This window comes from Melozone crissalis, unplaced genomic scaffold (assembly GCF_028551555.1).
Source record: "Melozone crissalis strain CALT ecotype California unplaced genomic scaffold, PUWL_Pcris_2 ptg000064l_1, whole genome shotgun sequence".
Taxonomy (NCBI): domain Eukaryota; kingdom Metazoa; phylum Chordata; class Aves; order Passeriformes; family Passerellidae; genus Melozone; species Melozone crissalis.
In genome coordinates this window covers 987,699-1,011,023 of record NW_026535842.1, presented here as the reverse complement: position 1 = coordinate 1,011,023, position 23,325 = coordinate 987,699, and the positions used below count along the sequence as shown (strand labels likewise).

Genomic DNA, 23,325 nt, shown 5'->3' with positions numbered 1-23,325 from the left:
AAAAACCAATTTCCAATTTCCCAATTTCCCAAACTCACCTGAGGCTCCCCAGGGACAGCTTTGGGATCGGGCTGTGGGGTCAGGGCAGTCGGGACTGGCAGGAGTCAGAGCTGCCCTTGCAGCATCCCAGCGATGCCGATGCCGATGGATCGATGGCGGCCGGAGCATCACGGGAGCTCCGGGGGAGGGGAAGGGGAAGGGGGGAACCCACGGGATCGGCCCCACACGGGGATGGGGATTCCGTGTGGGATCGCTGGGATGGGGGGAATCCAGCCCAGGCTGCGGGGTTTGGGTCTGGGGGGTTTGGGGGATTTATTTCTGTGGGGTTTGGGGGATTCGGGAGGGAACTGCTCTGGAGTTTAGGGAATGGCAGGGAGCTCCAGCTGTGGGATGATCCCAAACCCCATCCATGGGATGATCCCAAAGCCCCTCAGTGGGGTGATCCCAAATACAGCACAGGGATGATGCCAAATCCAGCACTGAGATGATCCCAAACCCCTTTCCATGGGATGATCCCAAATCCAGCACTGGGATGATCCCAAATTCCCTCAGTGGGGTGATCCCAAATCCAGCACTGGGATGATCCCAAATCCCCATCCATGGGATGATCCCAAATACAGAACAGGGATGATCCCAAACCCCTTTCCATGGGATGATCCCAAATACAGCACTGGGATGATCCCAAATTCCCTCAGTGGGATGATCCCAAATCCAGCACTGAGATGATCCCAAATCCCCTGGAGAGCCGAGCTCAGCCACCAAGGGATCCCTCCCAGGTTTGGGGTCAGGATTTCCCCTGGAATTGTTCCCAACTCCACGTTTTCCCTTCCACCCCATGATTTCACGGTCGGCCCTGCTCCCTGCAGCCTTTTATGGGAACATCAATCAATCCCATCCCATTTCATCCTAGTTTGCCCAAAGGGAAAATCCAGAACCTGAGAGGAAAAATCCCATTTTTTCACACTTTTCCCAACAGGACCTGAGAATAAAAAAACCCCACATTTTCCCCAATTTCCCCAAAGAAAACCCATGACCTGAGAGGAAAAAATCCCATTTTTTTGCAAAGAAAATTTGGGACCTGAGAGGAAAAATCCCATTTTTTCCTTGCTCTGCTATGAGTCCGAGTGCTCCTCACACTTTGCGGAGGAAGGCGGCTCCTTCATCCAACTCCTCCCCCTCCTCCCAGCCGCCATTCCCGGTGCTCCCGTTATTCCTGATGCTCCCAGTGTCCCCGCCATTCCAGCTGTTCCCGTTATTCCCGTTGTTCCCGTTGTTCCCGATGCTCCCGGTGTCCCCGCCATTCCAGCTGTTCCCGTTATTCCCGTTGTTCCCGATGCTCCCGGTGTCCCAGTCATTCCCCTTATTCCTGGTGCTCCCGCCATTCCCGTTATTCCCAATGCTCCTGGCACTCCCAGTGTCCCCGTTGTCCCCGTCACTCCCGTTATTCCCGGTGTCTCCAGTGTCCCCGTTATTCCCATAGTCCCCGTTATTCCCGGTGTTCCCGGTGCTCCTGTAGCTCCCGGTGCTCCCAGCGCTCTCCGTGTTCCCGGTGTCCCCACTATTCCCGGTGCTCCCGTTATTCCCGTTATTCCCGGTGTTCCCGGTGTTCCCGTAGTTCCCGTATCCTCCGTCCCGGGGCAGGCACCAGCAGCAGCCGGCTCCGCTCAGATCCAGCGGGGCCGCGCCCGGGCCCGGCCGGGAATCCACGGAATCCCAGCGGGAACGGAGCTCGTTCAGCTGCTGCCAGTGCAGCCAGGCCATGGCCAGACCCAGCACCTGGGGAGAGAAACCCCAAAGGGTCAGGGACACCCCAAAAGGGGCAGGGAGGTCCTAAAGGGGTCCCAAAAGGGGCAAGGAGACCCCAAAGGGGACAGGGATATCCTAAAAGGGTCAGGGATATCCTAAAGGGGACAAAGATATCCTAAAGTGGTCAGGGATATTCTCAAAGGGACAGGGAGACCCCAAAAGGGACAGGGAGACCCCAAAAGGGACAGGGATATCCTAAAAGGGGACAGGGATATCCTAACGTGGTCAGGGAGACCGCAAAGGGGTCAGGGATATCCTAAAAGGGGACAGGAATATCCTAAAAGGGGTCTAGGACACCCCAAAGGGTCAGGGGGACCCCAAAAGGGTCAGGGATATCCTAAAAGTGTCAAGGATATCTTAAAGGTGACATGGATATCCTAAAAGGGTCAGGGAGACCCCAAAAGGGGATAAGGATATCCTAAAAGAGTCAGGGATATCCTAAAAGGATCAGAGACACCCCAAAAGAGTCAGGGATATCCTAAAAGGGGACAGGGACACCCCAAAAGGGTCAGGGATATCCTAAAGGGGACAGGAATATCCTAAAAGGATGAGCGATATCCCAAAAGGGGGCAGGGCTGTCCTAAAAGGGTCAGGGAGACCCCAAAAGGGGCAGGGATATCCTAAAAGGGGTCAAGGACACCCCAAAGGCGTCAGAGAGACCCCTAATGGGATCAGGGATATCCTGAAAGGGTCAGGGAGACCCCAAAAGGGGCAGGGATATCCTAAAAGGGTCAGGGACAGCACTGGGATAAGGGGATAATAATGGGATAATTAATAATGGGATAATTAACAATGGGATAATTAACAATGGGATAATTAACACTGGGATTGTGCTGATCCCCACCCCAAGGGAACCCTTGGGAATTTGGTGTTTTTGCAATCCCATTTCCATGGGTGTCGGCTGCAGCCTCGTTCCCATTATGGAACTGTCACCAGCCCCCATTAAAATCCCAATCCCGATCCCCCAGAGCCAGAAAAACCCTTGGAAATGGGGGATTTGGGGCAAATTTGGCATTTTTGCCTTGCAGGATTTGTGTGTGAGTTCCATGGAAACAGAGCCGGGGCTGGGGCTGGGATGGCTCCTGCTCCTCTGCTGAGGAATCCCAGAAAAAATGGGAATAAAACCATCCAAAGGCCTCAATGGGGATCCCAAATCCCAGGGAAAATGGGGAATTCTGGAAGGGAATAAAACCATCCAAAGGCCTCAATGGGGATCCCAAATCCCAGGGAAAATGGGGAATTCTGGAAGGGAATAAAACCATCCAAAGGCCTCAATGGGGATCCCAAATCCCAGGGAAAATGGGGAATTCTGGAAGGGAATAAAACCATCCAAAGGCCTCAATGGGGATCCCAAATCCCAGAGAAAAGGGGGAATTCTGGAAGGGAACAAAACCATTGAAAGGCTTTAGCCAGGATCCTGAATTCCAGAGAAAATGGGAACTCTGGAAGGAAATAAAAGCATCCAAACCAGATCCCAACTCCCAAAGAAAATGGGGAATTTTGGAACGGAAGAAAACCATCCAAAGGCTTCAGTCAGGATCATGAATCCCTGAGAAAATGGGGGAATAAAAGGGAATAAAATAAAAGGGAATAAAGCCATCCAAGATCCCAAATCCCAAAGAAAATGGGGAACTCTGGAAGGGAATAAAACCATCCAAAGGCTTCAGTCAGGATCCCAAATCCCTGAGAAAATGGGGAATAAAACCATCCAAGATCCTAAATCCCAGAGAAAATGGGGAATAAAAGCAAATAAAACCATCCAAGATCCCAAATCCCAGAGAAAATGGAGAATAAAAGGGAATAAAATGATCCAAACCCCTCAGTCATAACCCCAAATCCCAGAGCAAATGGGGAATAAAAGGGAATAAAATGAAAGAGAATAAAATAAAAGGGAATAAAGCCATCCAAGATCCCAAATCCCAAGGAAAATGGTGAATAAAAGGGAATAAAACCACGCAAAGGCTTCAGTCAGGATCCCAAATCCCAGAGAAAATGGGGAATAAAAGGGAATAAAACCATCCAAAGGCTTTAGTCAGGATCCCAAATCCCAGAGAAAATGGGGAATAAAAGGGAATAAAACCATCCAAAGGCTTCAGTCAGGATCCCAAATCCCAGAGAAAATGGGGAATAAAAGGGAATGAAGCCATCTAAAATCCCGAATCTCAAAGAAAACGGGCAATAAAAGGAAATAAAACAATCCAACCCCCCAGCCACCATCCCAACCCCCTCTCCCGCCCCTGCTCTGCGCCATGGCCCCGCTCCCGTTCCCGATCCCGATCCCGATCCCGATCCCGAGGCCCCGCTGCTGTCAGGGTTATGGATGGATCCAATATCGGCTCCGCGCTCACGGCACCGCGGGGAAACGGGAGCGCGGCGGGGCAGGGCTGGGCTGGAAAACCTGAAAATGGAATTTTATCTGGGATTGGGATCCTGGAATTGCGGGGTTTGGGATTGAGGGGTGCGCCTGTTCTTCCTGGATGGAATTTCAGCTTCCCCAGGCTGGGGTTTGAGTGCCCAAGGGGGGAAAATCCACGGGAAAGGATTTTGTGTTTATCCAGGGGGTAAAGAAATCCCAGGAGCTTTGGGAATCCATAAAAAAATCCATAAATCCCAAAAGCTTCGGGAATCCATAAAACCTGGGAGCTTATGGGAATCCATAAAAAATCCAGAAATCCCAAGAGCTTATGGGAATCCCTAAAAAAAATCCAGAAATCCCAAGAGTTATGGGATTTATGGGAATCTATAAGAAATCCATAAATCCCAGGAGCTTTGGAAATCCATAAAAAATCCATAAATCCCAAAAGCTTTGGTAATCCATAAATCCCAGGAGTTTATGGGTATCCCTAAAAAAAACCAGAAATCCCAGGAGCTTTGGGAATCCATAAAAATCCATAAATCCCAGAAGCTTTGGGAATCCATAAAACCTGGGAGCTTATGGGAATCCATAAAAAATCCATAAATCCCAGGAGTTTATGGGAATCCATAAAAAATCCATAAATCCCAGGAGTTTATGGGATTCCATAAAAAAACATTAAAATCCCTTTTCCATGGCAATTTGGGAACATTCCCCAGTTCTGGCTGGATCCTGGAATGCTGAACTTCCCCAGAGTTTACAAAACCCAAACTGGGTTTTTTCCCCCCTCCTTTTTTGGCTTTCCATTCCCTACATTGGGATTTCTGCAGCGCTCGGATGGAAAAATCCCAAACCCCCCCACTGGTTCCCTTTTCCCTCCCCCCGGAGCCCGGGGGAGGCTGGAGAAGGAACAAATCCCAAATTAATCTTCCCAGGAAACGCTGAGTGTTCTCCGTCCCTGTCAGCCCGAGATGGAAAACGCCCGGCGGGGAAAATTCCGCGATTTCCACGGAATGGGCTCGTCCATCTCCGGCACTGCGGGGAGGGAGGGACGGACAGACGGACAATAACTCACAGGGATGGATGGATGATGGATGGATGATGGATGGATGGATGGATGGATGGATGATGGATGATGGATGGATGGATGGATGGATGGATGATGGATGATGGATGATGGATGGATGGATGGATGATGGATGGATGGATGGATGGATGATGGATGGATGGAGAGATGGATGGATGGATGATGGATGGATGGATGGATGGATGATGGATGGATGGATGATGGATGGATGGATGGATGGATGGATGGATGGATGGATGATGGATGGATGATGGATGGATGGATGGATGATGGATGGATGGATGATGGATGGATGGATGGATGATGGATGGATGGATGGATGGATGATGGATGGATGATGGATGATGGATGGATGATGGATGGATGATGGATGGATGATGGATAGATGGATGGATGGATGGATGATGGATGGATGGATGATGGATGATGGATGATGGATGGATGGATGGATGGATGGATGATGGATGGATGATGGATGGACGGATGGATGGATGGATGGATGGATGGATGGATGGATGGATGATGGATGGATGATGGATGGATGATGGATGGATGGATGGATGGATGGATGATGGATGGATGGATGGATGGATGATGGATGGATGATGGATGGATGATGGATAGATGGATGGATGGATGGATGATGGATGGATGGATGGATGGATGGATGGATGATGGATGGATGGATGATGGATGGATGGATGATGGATGGATGGATGGATGGATGGATGGATGGATGATGGATGGATGATGGATGGATGGATGGATGATGGATGGATGATGGATGGATGGATGATGGATGGATGATGGATGGATGGATGATGGATGGATGGATGATGGATGATGGATGATGGATGGATGATGGATGGATGGATGGATGATGGATGGATGGATGGATGGATGGATGATGGATGGATGATGGATGGATGGATGGATGGATGGATGGATGATGGATGGATGATGGATGGATGATGGATGGATGATGGATGGATGGATGATGGATGGATGGATGGATGGATGATGGATGGATGGATGGATGGATGATGGATGGATGATGGATGGATGATGGATGGATGGATGGATGGATGGATGGATGATGGATGGATGATGGATGGATGATGGATGGATGGATGATGGATGGATGGATGGATGGATGGATGGATGGATGGATGGATGATGGATGGATGGATGATGGATGGATGGATGATGGATGGATGGATGATGGATGATGGATGGATGATGGATGGATGGATGATGGATGGATGGATGATGGATGGATGGATGGATGGATGGATGGATGGATGGATGGATGATGGATGGATGATGGATGGATGGATGGATGGATGGATGATGGATGGATGGACGGATGGATGGATGGATGATGGATGGATGGATGGATGGATGGATGGATGGATGGATGATGGATGGATGATGGATGGATGGATGGATGGATGGATGATGGATGGATGGATGGATGGATGGATGGATGGATGGAGAGATGGATGGATGGATGGATGGATGGATGGATGGATGATGGATGGATGGATGGATGGATGGATGGATGGAGAGATGGATGGATGGATGGATGGATGGATGGATGGATGGATGATGGATGGATGGATGGATGATGGATGGATGATGGATGGATGGATGGATGATGGATGGATGGATGGATGGATGATGGATGGATGGATGATGGATGGATGGATGGATGGATGGATGATGGATGGATGATGGATGGATGGATGGATGATGGATGGATGGATGGATGGATGGATGGATGGATCCATGGATGGATGGATGGATGGATGGATGGATGGATGATGGATGGATGGATGGATGATGGATGGATGGATGGATGGATGGATGATGGATGGATGGATGGATGGATGGATGGATGGAGAGATGGATGGATGGATGGATGGATGGATGGATGGATGATGGATGGATGGATGGATGGATGGATGGATGGAGAGATGGATGGATGGATGGATGGATGGATGGATGGATGGATGATGGATGGATGGATGGATGATGGATGGATGATGGATGGATGGATGGATGATGGATGGATGGATGGATGGATGATGGATGGATGGATGATGGATGGATGGATGGATGGATGGATGGATGATGGATGGATGATGGATGGATGGATGGATGGATGGATGATGGATGGATGATGGATGGATGGATGGATGATGGATGGATGGATGGATGGATGATGGATGGATGGATGATGGATGGATGGATGGATGGATGGATGGATGATGGATGGATGATGGATGGATGGATGATGGATGGATGGATGGATGGATGGATGGATGATAGATGGATGATGGATGGATGGATGATGGATGGATGGATGGATGATGGATGGATGGATGGATGGATGATGGATGGATGATGGATGATGGATGGATGATGGATGGATGATGGATGGATGATGGATAGATGGATGGATGGATGGATGATGGATGGATGGATGATGGATGATGGATGATGGATGGATGATGGATGGATGGATGGATGATGGATGGATGGATGGATGGATGATGGATGGATGATGGATGGACGGATGGATGGATGGATGGATGATGGATGGATGGATGATGGATGATGGATGATGGATGGATGATGGATGGATGGATGGATGATGGATGGATGGATGGATGATGGATGGATGATGGATGGACGGATGGATGGATGGATGGATGGATGGATGATGGATGGATGGATGGATGGATGGATGGATGATGGATGGATGGATGGATGATGGATGGATGGATGATGGATGGATGGATGGATGGATGGATGATGGATGATGGATGGACGGATGGATGGATGGATGGATGGATGATGGATGGATGGATGGATGATGGATGGATGGATGGATGGATGGATGATGGATGGATGGATGGATGGATGGATGGATGATGGATGGACGGATGGATGGATGGATGGATGGATGATGGATGGATGGATGGATGATGGATGGATGGATGGATGATGGATGATGGATGGATGGATGGATGGACGGATGGATGGATGGATGGATGGATGGATGGATGGATGATGGATGGATGGATGGATGGATGGATGATGGATGGATGGATGATGGATGGATGGATGGATGGATGGAGGCAGAGTTTGTGCCTGGCTCCCAGTGGAGGGGAAATGAACAAAACCTCTCCCATGGGATCGGGGTTTTCCCTTTAAAAGGGCCGGGATGCTCCTGGATTTGGGGGATCCTGGATTCTCCCCAAGCTGCAGGAGCAGCTCCTGCTCGGTGCTGGATCCCAGCAGCATTCCAGGGATTGTCCCCCAGCATTCCGGGGATTGTCCCCCAGCATTCCAGGGATTGTCCCCCAGCATTCCGGGGATTGTCCCCCAGCATTCCAGGGATTTGTCCCCAGCATTCCAGGGATTGTCCCCCAGCATTCCGGGGATTGTCCCCCAGCATTCCAGGGATTTGTCCCCAGCATTCCGGGGATTGTCCCCCAGCATTCCAGGGATTTGTCCCCCAGCATTCCAGGGATTTTTGCCCCCACCTCTCCAGCTCCATCAGCATTCCCAATTTTTCCCCCCAGCACTCCCCATTAACGGCACCACTCCAGACCCATCAGGGCTCCATTCCCGTGGATTTCTCCCCATTAGCATTCCCCATTAGCATTCCCCATTAGCATTCCTCATTAGCATTCCTAATTAGCAGCCCGCTGTTAATGGACTCGGGATGACTTTTCCTGCCCCACCAAAGGATTTTTTGGGATCCCAAAGGATTTTTCCCCACATCCAGCAGGGAAAGGAGCCGAACCCTCAGTGCTGGGAACCCCAAAACTGCGGGGTCAGCCCTGATCCCAGGAACTGCAGCTGGGATTTGGGAACTGCAGTGGGAATTTGGGAATTGCAGTGGGAATTTGGGAATTGCAGCTGGGATTGGGGAATTGGAGCAGGAATTTGGGAATTGCAGGTGGGATTTGAAGATTGCAGCCGAGAATTTGGGAATTTGGGAGTCTGGGAATTCCAACAGGGATTTGGGAATTGCAGCTGGGAATTTGGGAATTGCAGCTGGGATTGGGGAATTGCAGTGAGAATTTGGGAATTGCAGGTGGAAATTGGGAATTGCAGCTGGGATTTGGGAATTGCAGCTGGGATTTGGGAATTGGAGCTGGGATTGTGGAACTGGAGCAGGGATTTGAGAATCGCAGCCGGGATTGGGGAATTGCAGGCGGGATTGGGGAATTGCAGCTGGAATTTGGGAATTTCGGAACTGCAGGTGGGAATTTGGGAATTGCAGCCGGGCTTGGGGAACTGCAGATGGGATTTGGGAGTTGCAGTGGGGCTTTGGGGCTTTGGGGATTTGTGGATTTGGGGTTTGAGGCGTACCTGAGGCAGCAGCAGGGAGCAGACGATGGCCAGCGTGGCCTGGAAGTTGTCCTTGAGCCAGAGCCCCACGGCGTGGATGCAGCCCCGCACGTGGATGGTGCCCAGCAGCTCCAGGCGCTGCCGAGAGGAGATGGGATCACAAATTCCCGGAATTCTGGGATTTATCCGCGGCTTTCCCGGGAATTTTGGCTCAGGTTGGGGGATCTGGACCCAAATCACCACCCCAGGGGAGGGGTTTTTGTTCTTGGGCTTCCAAAGGAGCTGAGGTGGGAACAAATCCCAACTTTGGGGCTCTGAGAGATCCTGGAGCGTTCCCTCAGCTGGGGCCTGCCCGAGCTGGGAATTCCTGTAAGGAATTCCTGTAAGGAATTCCCACATTTCTGCCAGGAATTCCCACATTTCTGCAGAGAATTCTGCAGGGAATCCTGCCAGGAATGTTCACATTTCTGCAGGGAATTCTGCCACCAGGAATTCCCACATTTCTGCACTTAGGGATCCCTGGATCCCTCTCCCGCTGGGAAGGGCTGAGGCCACTCCCAGGTGAGAATCCCAGAGCGCCAAAAGTGCCCCAAAATTCCCGGGAAAAGCCCCAAAACGGAGCTGGGAGCGGCTGGGGAAGGGGAATTTGATTTTTGGGATTTGGGGGGAAAAAGGAGCAGAAAATTCCCAAAAATTCCAAAATTCACCTCCTTGTCCAGGGCGCGGTACCCGCACAGGGTGTTCACAACTGCTCCGGGAGCCTGCGGGGAACGGCACGGGAAGGGTTAACCCGGGATAGGGGCGGGGCTAACCCGGGATAGGGGCGGGGCTATACCCCCCCCCCAGGATAGGGGCGGGGTTAACCCGGGATAGGGGCGGGGTTAACCCAGGATAGGGGCGGGGTTAACCTGGGATAAAGGGGAGGGGTTAACCCGGGATAAAGGGGAGGGGTTATCCTGGGGAAATCACCAGAAATCCAAAGGAAATTGGGAATTCTGGAGGGGCCCCTCGGAATTTGGGGTGTCCCTGGGGCTGAGGGCAAATCCCAACCCAAACCATTCCAGGGTTCCTGGAGATTCCATGGATTCACCCTCCAGACCCAGCTCAGGCAATCCTGGAGTGGTTTGGGTGGGAAGGGGCCCTAAATCCCAAAATCCCAAAATCCCAAAATCCCCAAATCCCAAGGCTGCTCCAAGCCCACTTCCAGCATTCCCAAAAATCCTCCCCAATTTCTCCCCCTCTGGATTAAGGGAATTTTCCCCTCTCCCTTCCCCCTGCCCAGGTTTTATTTTTACCAAATTATCCCAAAAACACCCCAAAAAAGCTCCCTGCAGGAATTCCATCTCCAGGAGCCTCAATCAAGGCCTTGATTAGAGAGCAGCTCAAATCTGCATCTCATCTGCATATCAGCCTAATTAAACCCCTTCACATTTCCCTGTTTCTCCATTAAGAACAATGAGGGATTGATGAGGAATTCTCCTCGCTGCCTTTTTGGGATTTATCCCAAACTTTCCTGGCCCTGCTTTGGGGTATTTGGGGTTTTCATGATCCTGAGGTTTCGTCCTGGGATGGAATCCTGGAGCAGGGATGGATGAAATTCATTTTTAGCAAAATTTTGGGGTTGGCGGAAAGAAATTTTTAGCAAAATTTTGGAGGGGATTTCCTGGGAATTTTGGGATTTTTCCCTGGAATTTTGGGGTGTTTTTCTCTGGAATTTTGGGATTTTTCCCAGGAATTCTGGGACTTCCCTGCTCACCCCACTGATGCAGCAGGAGTGGGGCAGAGGGGACTTCTCAGGAATTTTGGGATTTCCCCCAGGAATGATGGGATTTTTCCCCTGGAATTCTGGGATATTTTCTCCATGGAATTCTGGGATTTTTCTCCTGGAATTTTGGGGTTTTTTATCCCTGGAATTCTGGGATATTTTCTCCATGGAATTCTGGGATATTGTCCCTGGAATTTTGGGATTTTTCTCTGGAATTTTGGGATTTTTTCCCTGGAATTTTGGAGTTTTTTTCCCCTGGGATTTCTGGATAATTCTCCCAGAAATTTTGGGATATTTTCCCAGGAATTCTGGTATTTTTTGCCCCGGAATTTTTGGGATTTTTTTTCCCTGGATTTCTGGGATATTTCCCCAGGAATTTCGGGCCATTTCCCACTCACCCCTCTGACGCAGCAGGAGTGGGGCAGAGGGGATTTCCCCCAGGAATTTTGAGATTTTTTTCCCTGGAAATATGGGATATTTTCCCTGGATTTCTGGGATATTTCCCCAGAAATTCTGGGATTTTTTTCCCTGGATTTCTGGGACATTTCCCCAGGGATTTTGGGCCGTTTCCCACTCACCCCTCGGACGCAGCACGAGTGGGGCACCCCGCAGGCCAGGGCCCCGCTGCCGTTGCACCGGTGGTACTGGTTCACCTCCCAGTCCCGGAATTCATCCCCTCCACAGCAGGAAAACTGCAGGGAAAACACAGCAAAAACTGCAGGAAAACTGCGGGAAAACTGCGGGAAAACTGCAGGGAAAACACAGGGAAACCACAGGGAAAACACAGAGCTGGAAACCCCAAAAATTCCAGGGAAAACACAGGGAAAACTGCAGGGAAAACACAGGGAAACTGCGGGAAAACTGCAGGGAAAACACAGGGAAAACACAGGGAAACTGCAGGAAAACTGCAGGGGAAACACAGGGAAACTGCAGGAAAACTGCGGGAAAACTGCGGGAAAACTGCAGGGAAAACACAGGGAAACTGCAGGAAAACTGCAGGGAAAACTGCAGGAAAATCACAGGGAAAACACAGAGCTGGAAACCCCAAAATTCCAGGGAAAACACAGGGAAAACTGCAGGGAAAACACAGGGAAAACAAAGAGCTCGGAACCCCAAAATTCCAGAGGAAACTGCAGAAAAACACAGCAAAAACACAGGAAAAACAGAGCTGGGAACCCCAAAATTCCAGGTACTGGTTCACCTCCCAGTCCTGGAATTCATCCCCTCCACAGCAGGAAAACTGCAGGGAAAACACAGGAAAAACACAGAGCTGGGAATCCCAAAATTCCAGGGAAAACTGCAGGGAAAACACAGGAAAAACACAGAGCTGGGAATCCCAAAATTCCAGGGAAAACTGCAGGAAAAACACAGGGAAAACACAGAGCTGGGAATCCCAAAATTCCAGGGAAAACTGCAGGGAAAACACAGGAAAAACACAGGAAAAACAAACAGCTGGGAACCTCAAAATTACAGGGAAAACACAGGAAAAACACAAGAAAAACACAGAGCTGAAAAACCCCAAAATTCCAGGGGAAACTGCAGGAAAAACACAGGGAAAACAAAGAGCTGGGAAACCCCAAAATTCCAGGGGAAATGGGGAGGGATTCCCGCTCCAAAGGGATTTGGGGTTGGGATTTTGGGAGGAAATCCCTCCCTGGGATGGTTGGGATGGAATTCCCAGGGAATTTCCCAGCCCTGGAAATTCCTTAAAAATCCTGGAAAAGGGGTTTGGGATCAGCCCTGGGAGAACAGGAAATGGATTCAGGGATAATGGGAGATCCTTAATTGGGATCATAATTAATTGGGATGATGGAATTCCCAGGGAATTTTGGATCCTTTGGAAATGTCCAAGGCCGGGGCTGGAAAAACCTGGGATAGGGGAAGGGTTTCTTACCCATGGAAAAAGAGGAATTTTGGGATCCCATCCACCCCAAACCATCCCAGAATTCCAATCCCATTCCCCTTCCCAATTTTCCCTGCTCCCAGGGAAGTTGAAGGGTTAAAAAAAGGGAATTTTTCCCATTTATCCCCGTTTCAGAGGGGCTCAGAGCCATCCCCATTTCCACACTTTAATTCCAGGTGACAAATCCCTTTTTCCCCAGGCAGGGATGGATCTGGGGGCTCTCAGCCACCCCACAAAATCCCCAGCAGCCCCTCAGGGATTTCTCTTCCTGTCAGGATAAATTGGGATCAAATCCTGCAGCTACAAAGGGAAAAAATTCAAATAAAAAAAAAAAAATCTCTTTGTTTCCTGCAGCAAAGATAAAAAAATTCCAATCAAAGTCACCCCAAATCCTCCATGGAATAAAAATGAGCCTGGGCTGGATATTCTCATTTTTTAAGCACTAAAATAATCCAGGAGAAGATTTTGGGAGAGGTTTTTCCCTCTGCTCCCATTTTCCAAGGAAAAACCTGAAAATCCAGGGGAAAACACTGAAAATGCAGGGGGGAAATCCTGAAAATCCATGGGGAAAAATCCTGAAAATCCAGGGAATTTCAGGGAAATCCAGGGGAAAATCCAGGGGCAAAATCTTGAAAATCCAGGGGGAAAATCCTGAAAATCCAGGGGGAAAATCCAGGGGGAAAATCCAGGGGAAAACCCTGAAAATTCAGGGAATTTCAGTGAAAAATCCTGAAAATCCAGGGGAAATGGGGCATGGGGTTGAGAATTCCTTGGGAAATTTCCCCTTTTCCCACCCAAACCTTTTCCTGCACAAAATCCAGGATATTTTTGAAGTCCAGGTCGTCGTAGTAGTGCCGGATTCCCTCCTGGATGTTGGAGTGGAAAACCTCGTTCATCTGGGATGGAGAAACACAAAAGTTGGGAAAATCCATGGAAAACACAAAATTCCACGTTTTCCACACCAGAGCAGGGATTTACCCATCCCAGGGTGATTTTTTGGGATAAAATCCACAATTTTGGAGCTGTCTGGATCCGTTCCTGCCTCATCCAACCCAAGGAATTTTTATCTGCCTGATTTTTGCTCATTTGCATATCAACAAAGCTGATTTGCATATGGCTGATTTCACCTGAAATCCAATTAATTCTGGGATTGGGGTTTGATGAAGATCCCTTGTTCCAGAGGGGGATTTGTGCTTCCCACAATTCCCCCCTTATCTGGCCTTTAATTCACTTTTGATATCATCCCGATTAATTAAAATTGATTTAAAATTAATTTAACTTTAAAACTCCTGCTGCATCCCAGAGTTCCATCTCGAGGAGCTGCAATTCCAGTTTTGGGAGTGACAATTCCATGGTCAGGAATAAAAATTCAATTTTTGGGAATGACCGTTCCATTTTTGGGAATAGCAATGGAATTTTTGGGAATAACCATTCTGGTTTTTTTGGGAATAACAATGGAATTTTTGGGAATAACCATCCCATTTTTGGAATGACCATTCTGGTTTTTTTGGAATGACCATTCTGGTTTTTTGGGAATTACAATGGAACTTTTGGGAATAATTATTCAATTTTGGGAATATTTATTCAATTTTTGGGAATAACCATCCCATTTTTGGGAATGACCATCCTGTTTTCAGGAATGACAATTCCATGGTCAAGAATAAAAAAGTTCCATTTATTGGGAATGACCATCCCGTTTAGGGGATGACCATTCCGTTTTTGGGTATGACAATGGAATTTTTGGGAATAACCATTCAATTTTTGGGAATAAACATTCTGTTTCTTGGGAATGACAATGGAATTTTTGGGAATAATGATTCAATTTTTGGGATAACAATGGAATTTTCGGGAATAACCATTCCATTTTTGGGAATGACCATCCCATTTTTGGGAATGACCATCCCATTTCTGGGAATGACCATCCCATTTTTGGGATGACATGGAATTTTCGGGAATAACCATACCATTTCTGGGAATAACCATCCCATTTATGGGATGACCATCCCATTTTTAGAATAACCATTCCATTTGGGGGATAACCATCCCATTTTTGGGGATAACCATTCCATTTTTGGTATGACAATGGAATTTTTAGGAATGACCACCCCATTTCTGGGATGACCGCTCCATTTTCGGGAACGCCGATGGAATTCCCGGGATTCCCGGCCGTGTCCGTGTCCGTGTCCCACCTTGCTCTCGAAGATGATCTCCACCAGGATCAGCAGCAGCTCCGTCAGGAAGATCAGCAGCAGCACCCAGAAGAAACTGCGGGAGGAGAGGACGGATGGTCCCAGGTCTGACCCCGATGGGACACCCAGAAATGAGGAATTCACCACCGGAATTCCGATTTTCTGGGATTCTGGCGGAAATTCCACCTTGGTGTCCCCGTGTGTCACCGTCCATCCCAGAGAGGGGATCGGGAAGGATCGGGAAGGGACTGGGAAGGAGTCAGGAAGGATTGGGAAGGATCAGGAAAGATTGGGAAGGATCAGGAAAGACTGGGAAGGAATCAGGAAAAATTGGGAAGGAACTAGGAAGGGAATGGGAAGGGAATGGGAATGGATCAGGAAGGGGATGGGAAATATTAGGAAGGACCAGGAAGGGATTGGGAAGGGATTGAGAAGGAATCAGGAAGGGTCAAGAAGGGACTGGGAAGGGATCAGGAATGATTGGGAAGGGAACAGGAAGAGAACAGGAAATATTAGGAAGGATCAGGAAGGGGATTGGGAAGGATCAGGAAGGACCAGGAAGGAGATTGGGAAGGATCAGGAATGATTGGGAAGGGAAAAGGAAGGGAACAGGAAATATTAGGGAGGATAAGGAAGGATCAGGAAGGGATTGGGAAGGGAGATTGGGAAGGATCGGGAAAATTGAGAAGGAATCAGGAAGGGACTGGGAAAGAATCAGGAAGGGGATTGGGAAGGGAACGGGAAATATTAAGAAGGATCAGGAAGGGATTGGGAAGGGAGATTGGGAAGAGAATAGGAAAGATTAGGAAGTATCAGGAAGGGTTGAGAAGGGATTGGAAGGACCAGGAAAGGATTGGGAAGGGAAAAGGAAGGGAACAGGAAATATTAGGAAGGATTGGGAAGGATCAGGAAGGGTCGGGAAGGGATCGGGAAGGAGCCCGAGGGTCTCCTCCAGCACAAAGCTCCAAACAAATTCCGGATTTCTTGGAGGAACTTCCCGAGGAAATCTCCCTCCGGCCCCGCATGCTGAGTCAGGCAGAGCCGCTCAATTCCGATTCAATTAACGCGGGCCGCTAACGAGCTCATCAATCCCAATTCCCGCAGCAGCCTCGGGAGCTGAGGGATCCCTCTGGGAGCTGCTCCTTCCCTCCCTTAACGACCTCCGAGCTTCGGTTCCTCCTCAATTATCCCCAGACCCGGACGTTCCAGCCCCAGGACACCCAATTTGGGTGCTTTAATCCTGTCCCTCCGGGCAGATTTGGGGTGAATTCCTGTCCCTCCGGGGCAGATTTGGGGTGAATTCCTGTCCCTCTGGGGCAGATTTGGGGTGAATTCCTGTCCCTCCGGGGCAGATTTGGGGTGAATTCCTGTCCCTCCGGGGCAGATTTGGGTTTAATTTCTGTCCCTCCGGAGCCCAAATCCCGTGGGTTGGGGTTGGGGTTTCCAGGCCATCGATCCCGGGCATTTGGGGCCGTTGGGACCGGGGTGTTCCCAGTGGATGCTGTGGAGGTGGGAGATGGATGGAGCTGTCAGCTGCACCCGAGCGGGCACAAATCAGCCAAATTCCAGCGGGAATTGCACAGATCGGGCACAAATCAGCCAAATTCCAGCGGGAATTGCACAGATCGGGCACAAATCAGCCAAATTCCGGCGGGAATTGCACAGAGCAGGCACAAATCAGCCAAATTCCGGTGGGAATTGCACAGATCGGGCACAAATCAGCCAAATTCCAGCGGGAATTGCACAGAGCAGGCACAAATCAGCCAAATTCCATTGGGAATTGCACAGAGCAGGCACAAATCAGCCAAATTCCAGCGGGAATTGCACAGAGCAGGCACAAATCAGCCAAATTCCAGCGGGAATTGCACAGCCCCAGGGAGAAACCAGGGGAGAAACCAGCCCAGCTCCTTTGGAACACCAATCCCAGATCCTTTAAAACCCAAATCCGGGTTTAAACACCAATCCCAGATCCTTGGAACCCAAATCCAGGTTTAAACATGAATCCAGTTTTAAACACCACCCTGGATCCTTTTAAACAAGATTCCCAAATCCTCTAAAACACAACCCAGCTTTAAACACCATCCCAGATCTTTTTAGACACAAATCCTGATCCTTTTAAACATGGACCTGGATCCTTTTAAATCCAGTCCCAGATCCTTTTAAAGATGATCCCAGATCCTTTAAAACACAAATCCCAGATCCTTTTAAATCCAAATCCCAGATCCTTTAAAACATAAATCCCAGATCCTTTTAAATCCAAATCCTGATCCTTTTAAGGACAAATTCTGAGTCCCTTTAAAGACAACCCCAGACCATTTAAAACACAAATCTGGATCCTTTTAAACACAATTTCCCCGTTTTTCCATAAAAAACCCCAAAGCTGCAGCTGCCAGGCCCAGCTCGGCTCCAAGAGCTCCTCCAGGGCCTCTCTCCCTGATTTGCTTTTGTTCTGGGAATTCTCCTGGGAGGGACAATTCCCATCCCACGAGGGCTCTGATTGCTCCTTCCTGCCCTCGGCAATTCCCGGCCCACAAATCCGGGAGGGTTTGGGCATGGAGGGGGAGGCGCTGCTGGGAATTGGATTTTCCTGGGAATTGGATTTTCTGGGAATTGGATTTTCTGGGAATTGGATTTTCCTGGGAATTGGCTTTTTCTGGGAATTTGGTGTTCCTTGGGAATTCTATTTTCTTGGGAATTCGCACCCCAGGATGGACATCGAGAGGGAAAACACTGTGGAATTCCCTCCATGGATCCTCAAACCATGGAGATGACCCCAAATCCATGGAATTCCCTCTATGGAATTCCTAAACCATAGAGATGACCCCAGATCCATGGAGATGACCCCAGATCCATGGAATTCCATGGAGACCACCCTGGATCCATGGAATTCCATGAAGATGACCCCAAATCCATGGAATTCCATGCACATGACCATGCACATGACCCCGGGATCCATGGAGTTCCCAAACCAGGGAGATGGCCACGGAGATAACCCCAGAATCCATAGAGATGACCCCACAATCCATGGAATTCCATGGAGATGACCCCAGACCCATGGAATTCCATGGAGATGACCCCGGATCCATGAAGGTGACCCAGAATCCATTGAATTGCATGGAGATGCCCCCGGATCCATGGAGATGACCCTGGAATCCATGGAATTGCATGGAGATGACCCCGGATCCATGGAGATGACCCTGGATCCATGGAATTCCATCGAGATGACCCCAGACCCATGGAATTCCATGGATGTGACCCCGGATCCAAGGAGATGGCCCCACATCCATGGAATTCCATGGAGATGACCCCAAAGTCCATAGAGATGACCCTGGATCCATGGAATTCCTGGGAGATGACCCCAAAATCCATGGAATTCCATGGATGTGCCCCCGGATCCATGGAGATGACCCCAAATCCATGGAATTCCCAAGCCATGGAGATGATCCCGGATCCATGGAGGTGACCCCGGATCCATGAAATTCCATCGGGATGACCCCAGATCCATGGGCTTGAGGTCATTCCATGGAGATGACCTCAAGTCCAGGGAGATGACCCCAGATCCATGGAGATGACCGCGGAATCCATGGAATTCCCAAGCCATGGAGATGACCCCAGATCCATGAAATTCCATGGAGATGACCCCGGAATCCATGGAATTCCGCAGATGTGACCCCGGATCCATGGAGACGACGCTGGATCCATGGAGATCATCCCGCGATCCCTGGAATTCCACAGATGTGACCCCAGTTTCATGGAGATGACCCTGCATCCATGGAAATGACCCCAAATCCATGGAATTCCCAAACCATGGAGATGACCCTGGAATCCATGGAGATGACCCCAGATCCATGGAATTCCATGGATGTACCCCCAGATCCATGGAGATGACCCCAAATCCATGGAATTCCATTGAGATGACCCTGGATCCATGGAGATGACCCCAGATCCATGGAATTCCATGGATGTACCCCCGGATCCATGGAGATGACCCCAAATCCATGGAATTCCATGGATGTGCCCCCGGATCCATGGAGAGGACCCATAATCCATGGAATTCCATCGAGACGACCCCGGATCCATGGCGACGACCCCAAATCCATGGAGATGACACCGGGCCCACGGGATTCCATAGAGATGACCCCGCCATCCATGGAATTCCACGGATGTGACCCCAGACTGGCGCAGATAACCCCAAATCCCCAGAATTCCGCGGCCGGCGCTCACCGTGCGGAGCAGGGCGCGGTTGTCGCGCAGGCTGCCCACCATGCCCACGAAGGACACGAGGAACACGCAGGAGCCCAGCAGCAGCAGCAGCACGGCCGGCGCCAGGAAAACGCCCTCGAGCGTGCGGTGCCGCTGCCGCTCCGCCTCCGCGTACGCGCCCAGCGCCAGCAGCAGCAGCCCCAGCAGCTGCGGGGGAAACTGGGAATTAGTCCGGGATTTATGGGATTTAGGGGGGGTTTTGGGGTTTCCAGGGGTTTTGGGATTTCCAGGGTTTTTGGGGTTTTTAGGAAAATCCCCTCGAGCGTGCGGTGCCGCTGCCGCTCCGCCTCCGCGCCCAGCGCCAGCGGCAGCAGCCCCAGCAGCTGCGGGGGAAATTCGGGAATTATTCCGGGATTTATGGGGTTCTTAGGGGTTTTGGGATTTTCAGGGTTTTTCAGGGTTTATAGGGATCTTGGGATTTCCAGGGTTTTGGGGGTTTTCAGGATTTTTGGGGGTTTTGAGATTTCCAGGGTTTTTGGGGTTTTTAGGGGTTTTCAGGGTTTTTAGGGGTTTTCGGGGTTTTTAGGGTTTTCCAGAGTTTTTAGGGGTTTTCGGGGTTCCAGGGTTTTTAGGGTTTTTTGGGGGGTTTTGGGATTTCCAGGGGTTTTGGAGGTTTTTAGGGTTTTCAGATCCATGGAATTCCCTCCCCAGGACCCCAGACCCTGGCAATAACTCTGGATCCATGGAATTCTTCAAGAAAGACTCCTCAGACATGGTTTGGACTCTGAATCCATGGAATTCCCTCCTTGGGATCCTCAAACCATGGTGGTGACTCTGAACCCGTGAAATTTAGGAATTTTTGGGGTTTTCAGGATTATCGGGGTCAGTTCAAACACCCGCTCTCCGTTTTGCGGGAAAAGAAATTGTCCAGCAATTAATTGGGCTGTAATTATGCAAATGAGGCCGGAATTAGGTCAGGCTGAAAGGCTCCGGATTCCCTGGAGCAGAATTCCTGTCTGGGATCATCTCAGGGATGGAGGTGGGAGGGGTTAAACCGTCCAAAATGGGGATTTTTGGGGTTGTTTTCCCATTTTTTGGGGTTGTTTTCCCGTTTTTTGGACCAATCCGAGCCCCTCGTTGGTGGATTTCCCATGGAGCTCTCCCAAAATTCCCCCAAAAATCCGGGAATTGTCCCAGGGTTCATCCACGATTCCCAGAGTGGAATTGGGAGGAAAACCCCACAATTCCTTCAGCACCCCAAAAACCTCTGGGAAACCCCAAACTGGGTGGGATTGGCTCCTTAGGTACCCAAATATTGGGATTTGCCCCAGATTTGTTTGGAATATTGCACAAATCCCACCCAAAACTCCACCCTGAGCCAGAAACGTGGGAGAAACCCGGAATTTTTGGGGTTTCTGGGAATGTCACAGAGCTCTGGCCCCTCGGAGATGGCAGAGCCTGGAAAATCTGGGGGATAATCCCAAAAAACCCCAAATTTTGGTGATTTTTGGCCATGGCTGAGCTCATTCATGTGTCAAAAATCAATAAAAACCGGAATTAAAACCATTTCCGGGCACCTGCAGAGGAATTTCTGTGCTCACACCTGAAAAATCGGCCCCACCCGAGGTTATTTAACCCTGGGGAGGAAATATTTGGAAATAAAGTCGGAATTACCCAAAATAAACCCCAAAAAGAGACCCCAAAAGGGCGGAATTCCCGGTTTTCCCCTCCCTTCCTCCCGCAGGTGTTTGCAGCTCCCAGGTGCGGGGAAATCCCGCCCCGAGCAGAGTCCAGGGTTTCAAAACCGCCTAAAATTCAATTTATTTAAATTTATTTGGGATTTTCCCGGCAAAAACGCGGCTGAAACCCCCTCGAGGTTTGCAGGGGGCACCTGGGGGGTGAAAATTTTGAATTTTTTAGTTTTTTTCTGCTCCAAACGGGACTCGTGGCCACAAAGGAATCACGGGGGAGGATGAGGTGGGAGAAAACCCCAAAACCCGCGGGTTCACCCCAAAATCGCCACGTTTGGAGCCCAAAATCGCCCTAAATTGCTTGGGGTGGTCCAAGGGGTTTGGAGGCACCGCGGGTTTTCCTGAAGGATTTGGGGTCTGGGAAGGGGATATTGAGACGCGGAAAAGCGAAAGGGGCTGGGAAAGACAATTTTGGTTGGGAAAAACGTGGAGAAACGCTGGGAAACAGGGGAAAATGGGGAAAAATGGGGGGAAAATGGGAGGAAAAATGGGGAAATAATGGGGAAAAAAATGGGGGAAAATAGGGAAAAAATGGGGAAAAAATGGGGGAAAACGGGAAGAAAATGGGGGAAAATTTGGGGGAAAATGGGGGGAAATATGGGGGAAAATGGGCAAAACGGGGAGAAAATGGGGAAAAAAGGGGAAAGAACGTACCGAGAAGAGCGTGGCGTAGGCGGAGAGCGCGAATTTGATGCTGTAGTAATAAAAATTGGACTCGCGGCAGGTCCGGCCCATGCCCGGCTCGTCCCGGCCGCGATCCCGGCGGGGATCGGGAACCCCCCGCGGGGATCGGGAACCCCCGGAGGGGATCGGGAACCTCCGGAGGGGATCGGGAACCCCCGGCGGGGATCGGGAACCTCCAGAGGGGATCGGGAACCCCCGGAGGGGATCGGGAACCCCCGGCGGGGATCGGGAACCCCCGGCGGGGATCGGGAACCTCCGGCGGGGATCGGGAACCCCCGGCGGGGATCGGGAACCTCCAGAGGGGATCGGGAACCCCCGGCGGGGATCGGGAACCCCCGGCGGGGATCGGGAACCTCCGGAGGGGATCGGGAACCCCCGGCGGGGATCGGGAACCTCCAGAGGGGATCGGGAACCCCCGGCTGCTCCCGCGGTTCCTGCGGGCGATTCGAACCCGGGGCCGTTTCCGCCCGCAGGGCCGAGCGCGGCCGCGTTAACCCTTTGGAGGCTGCGGGAAGGAGCGCCTGGGAAGGGATTTTCCAGCAGGGATAAATAAATAATCCCGGGAGAAAATGAGGAGGAACCGCCTGCGCTGCCGAGGCTGCTGCAGCCACGCAGGGACCTGGAATTGCTTTGGGTTCCCAAGGATTTTCAGCTTTTTATTCCCTGGGATTTTGATTTTTTTCTTTTCTTTTTTTCTTTTTTTTTCCTTTTTTTTTTTTTTTATCCCCTCAGTTTTTGATCCTTCCCAGCCCCTTGGATTTTGATAAAAATTTTTTTTACTTACCTCGAATTTTACTTTTTTGGTCCCCAATTTTGACCCTTTAGATCTCCTCAGTTTTTCATCCTTTTCAGCCCCTTGGATTTTGATTTTTTTTTTTTTTAATTTGCCTTTAATTTTGGATTTTTAGATCCCACTCAAATTTTATTTTTCTATTTTTTTGGATACACCTCAAATTTATTATTTTTTCCACCTTCACTTTGAACAACCCAGAGTGAAAACTTCACTTCCCAAAATCTGGAAAGTTCTTTCCCAAAGAGCTGAGCCCGGCGGGACTGAGGGGTTTGGAGGGAATTTGGGAGACCCCAAAAAAGGGGAGATCCCAATAAAGGGGGACCCCAATTAAAGGGAGGCCCTGATCAATGGGATCAATTCCAGGGGTTTGGGAGAGCCTGGAGCTGCTCCTGGTGCTCCTCAATCCCAGATTTTGGGATCCAACCC

At 50.0% G+C, this 23,325-nt stretch overlaps 1 protein-coding gene across 1 annotated transcript; it reads right to left on the bottom strand.

Moving 5' to 3' along the window:
- Positions 1 to 1,131: 1,131 nt before the first annotated feature.
- LOC128945412 (tetraspanin-15-like) lies at positions 1,132 to 22,204 on the bottom strand. The gene is made up of 8 exons (XM_054289163.1): positions 22,077 to 22,204; positions 19,693 to 19,878; positions 15,469 to 15,543; positions 14,080 to 14,175; positions 11,955 to 12,068; positions 10,319 to 10,372; positions 9,633 to 9,749; positions 1,132 to 1,776 (listed from the first exon to the last, which is right to left on the bottom strand). The coding sequence occupies exons 1-8, from the start codon at positions 22,155 to 22,157 to the stop codon at positions 1,132 to 1,134; spliced, it is 1,368 nt and encodes a 455-aa protein (XP_054145138.1). The 5' UTR covers positions 22,158 to 22,204.
- Between the last annotated feature and the right edge of the window lie 1,121 nt (positions 22,205 to 23,325).

What these genes read in the sequence shown, in the direction of transcription:
- LOC128945412 (XM_054289163.1), bottom strand. Translation starts at nt 22,157, where the DNA reads ATGGGCCGGACCTGCCGCGAGTCCAATTTTTATTACTACAGCATCAAA. An exon ending in ACCGCGCCCTGCTCCGCACG is followed by an intron (nt 15,544 to 19,692) that starts GTGAGCGCCGGC and finishes TCCTCCCGCAGT; the next exon opens with TTCTTCTGGGTGCTGCTGCT. An exon ending in AGATCATCTTCGAGAGCAAG is followed by an intron (nt 14,176 to 15,468) that starts GTGGGACACGGA and finishes TCTCCATCCCAG; the next exon opens with ATGAACGAGGTTTTCCACTC.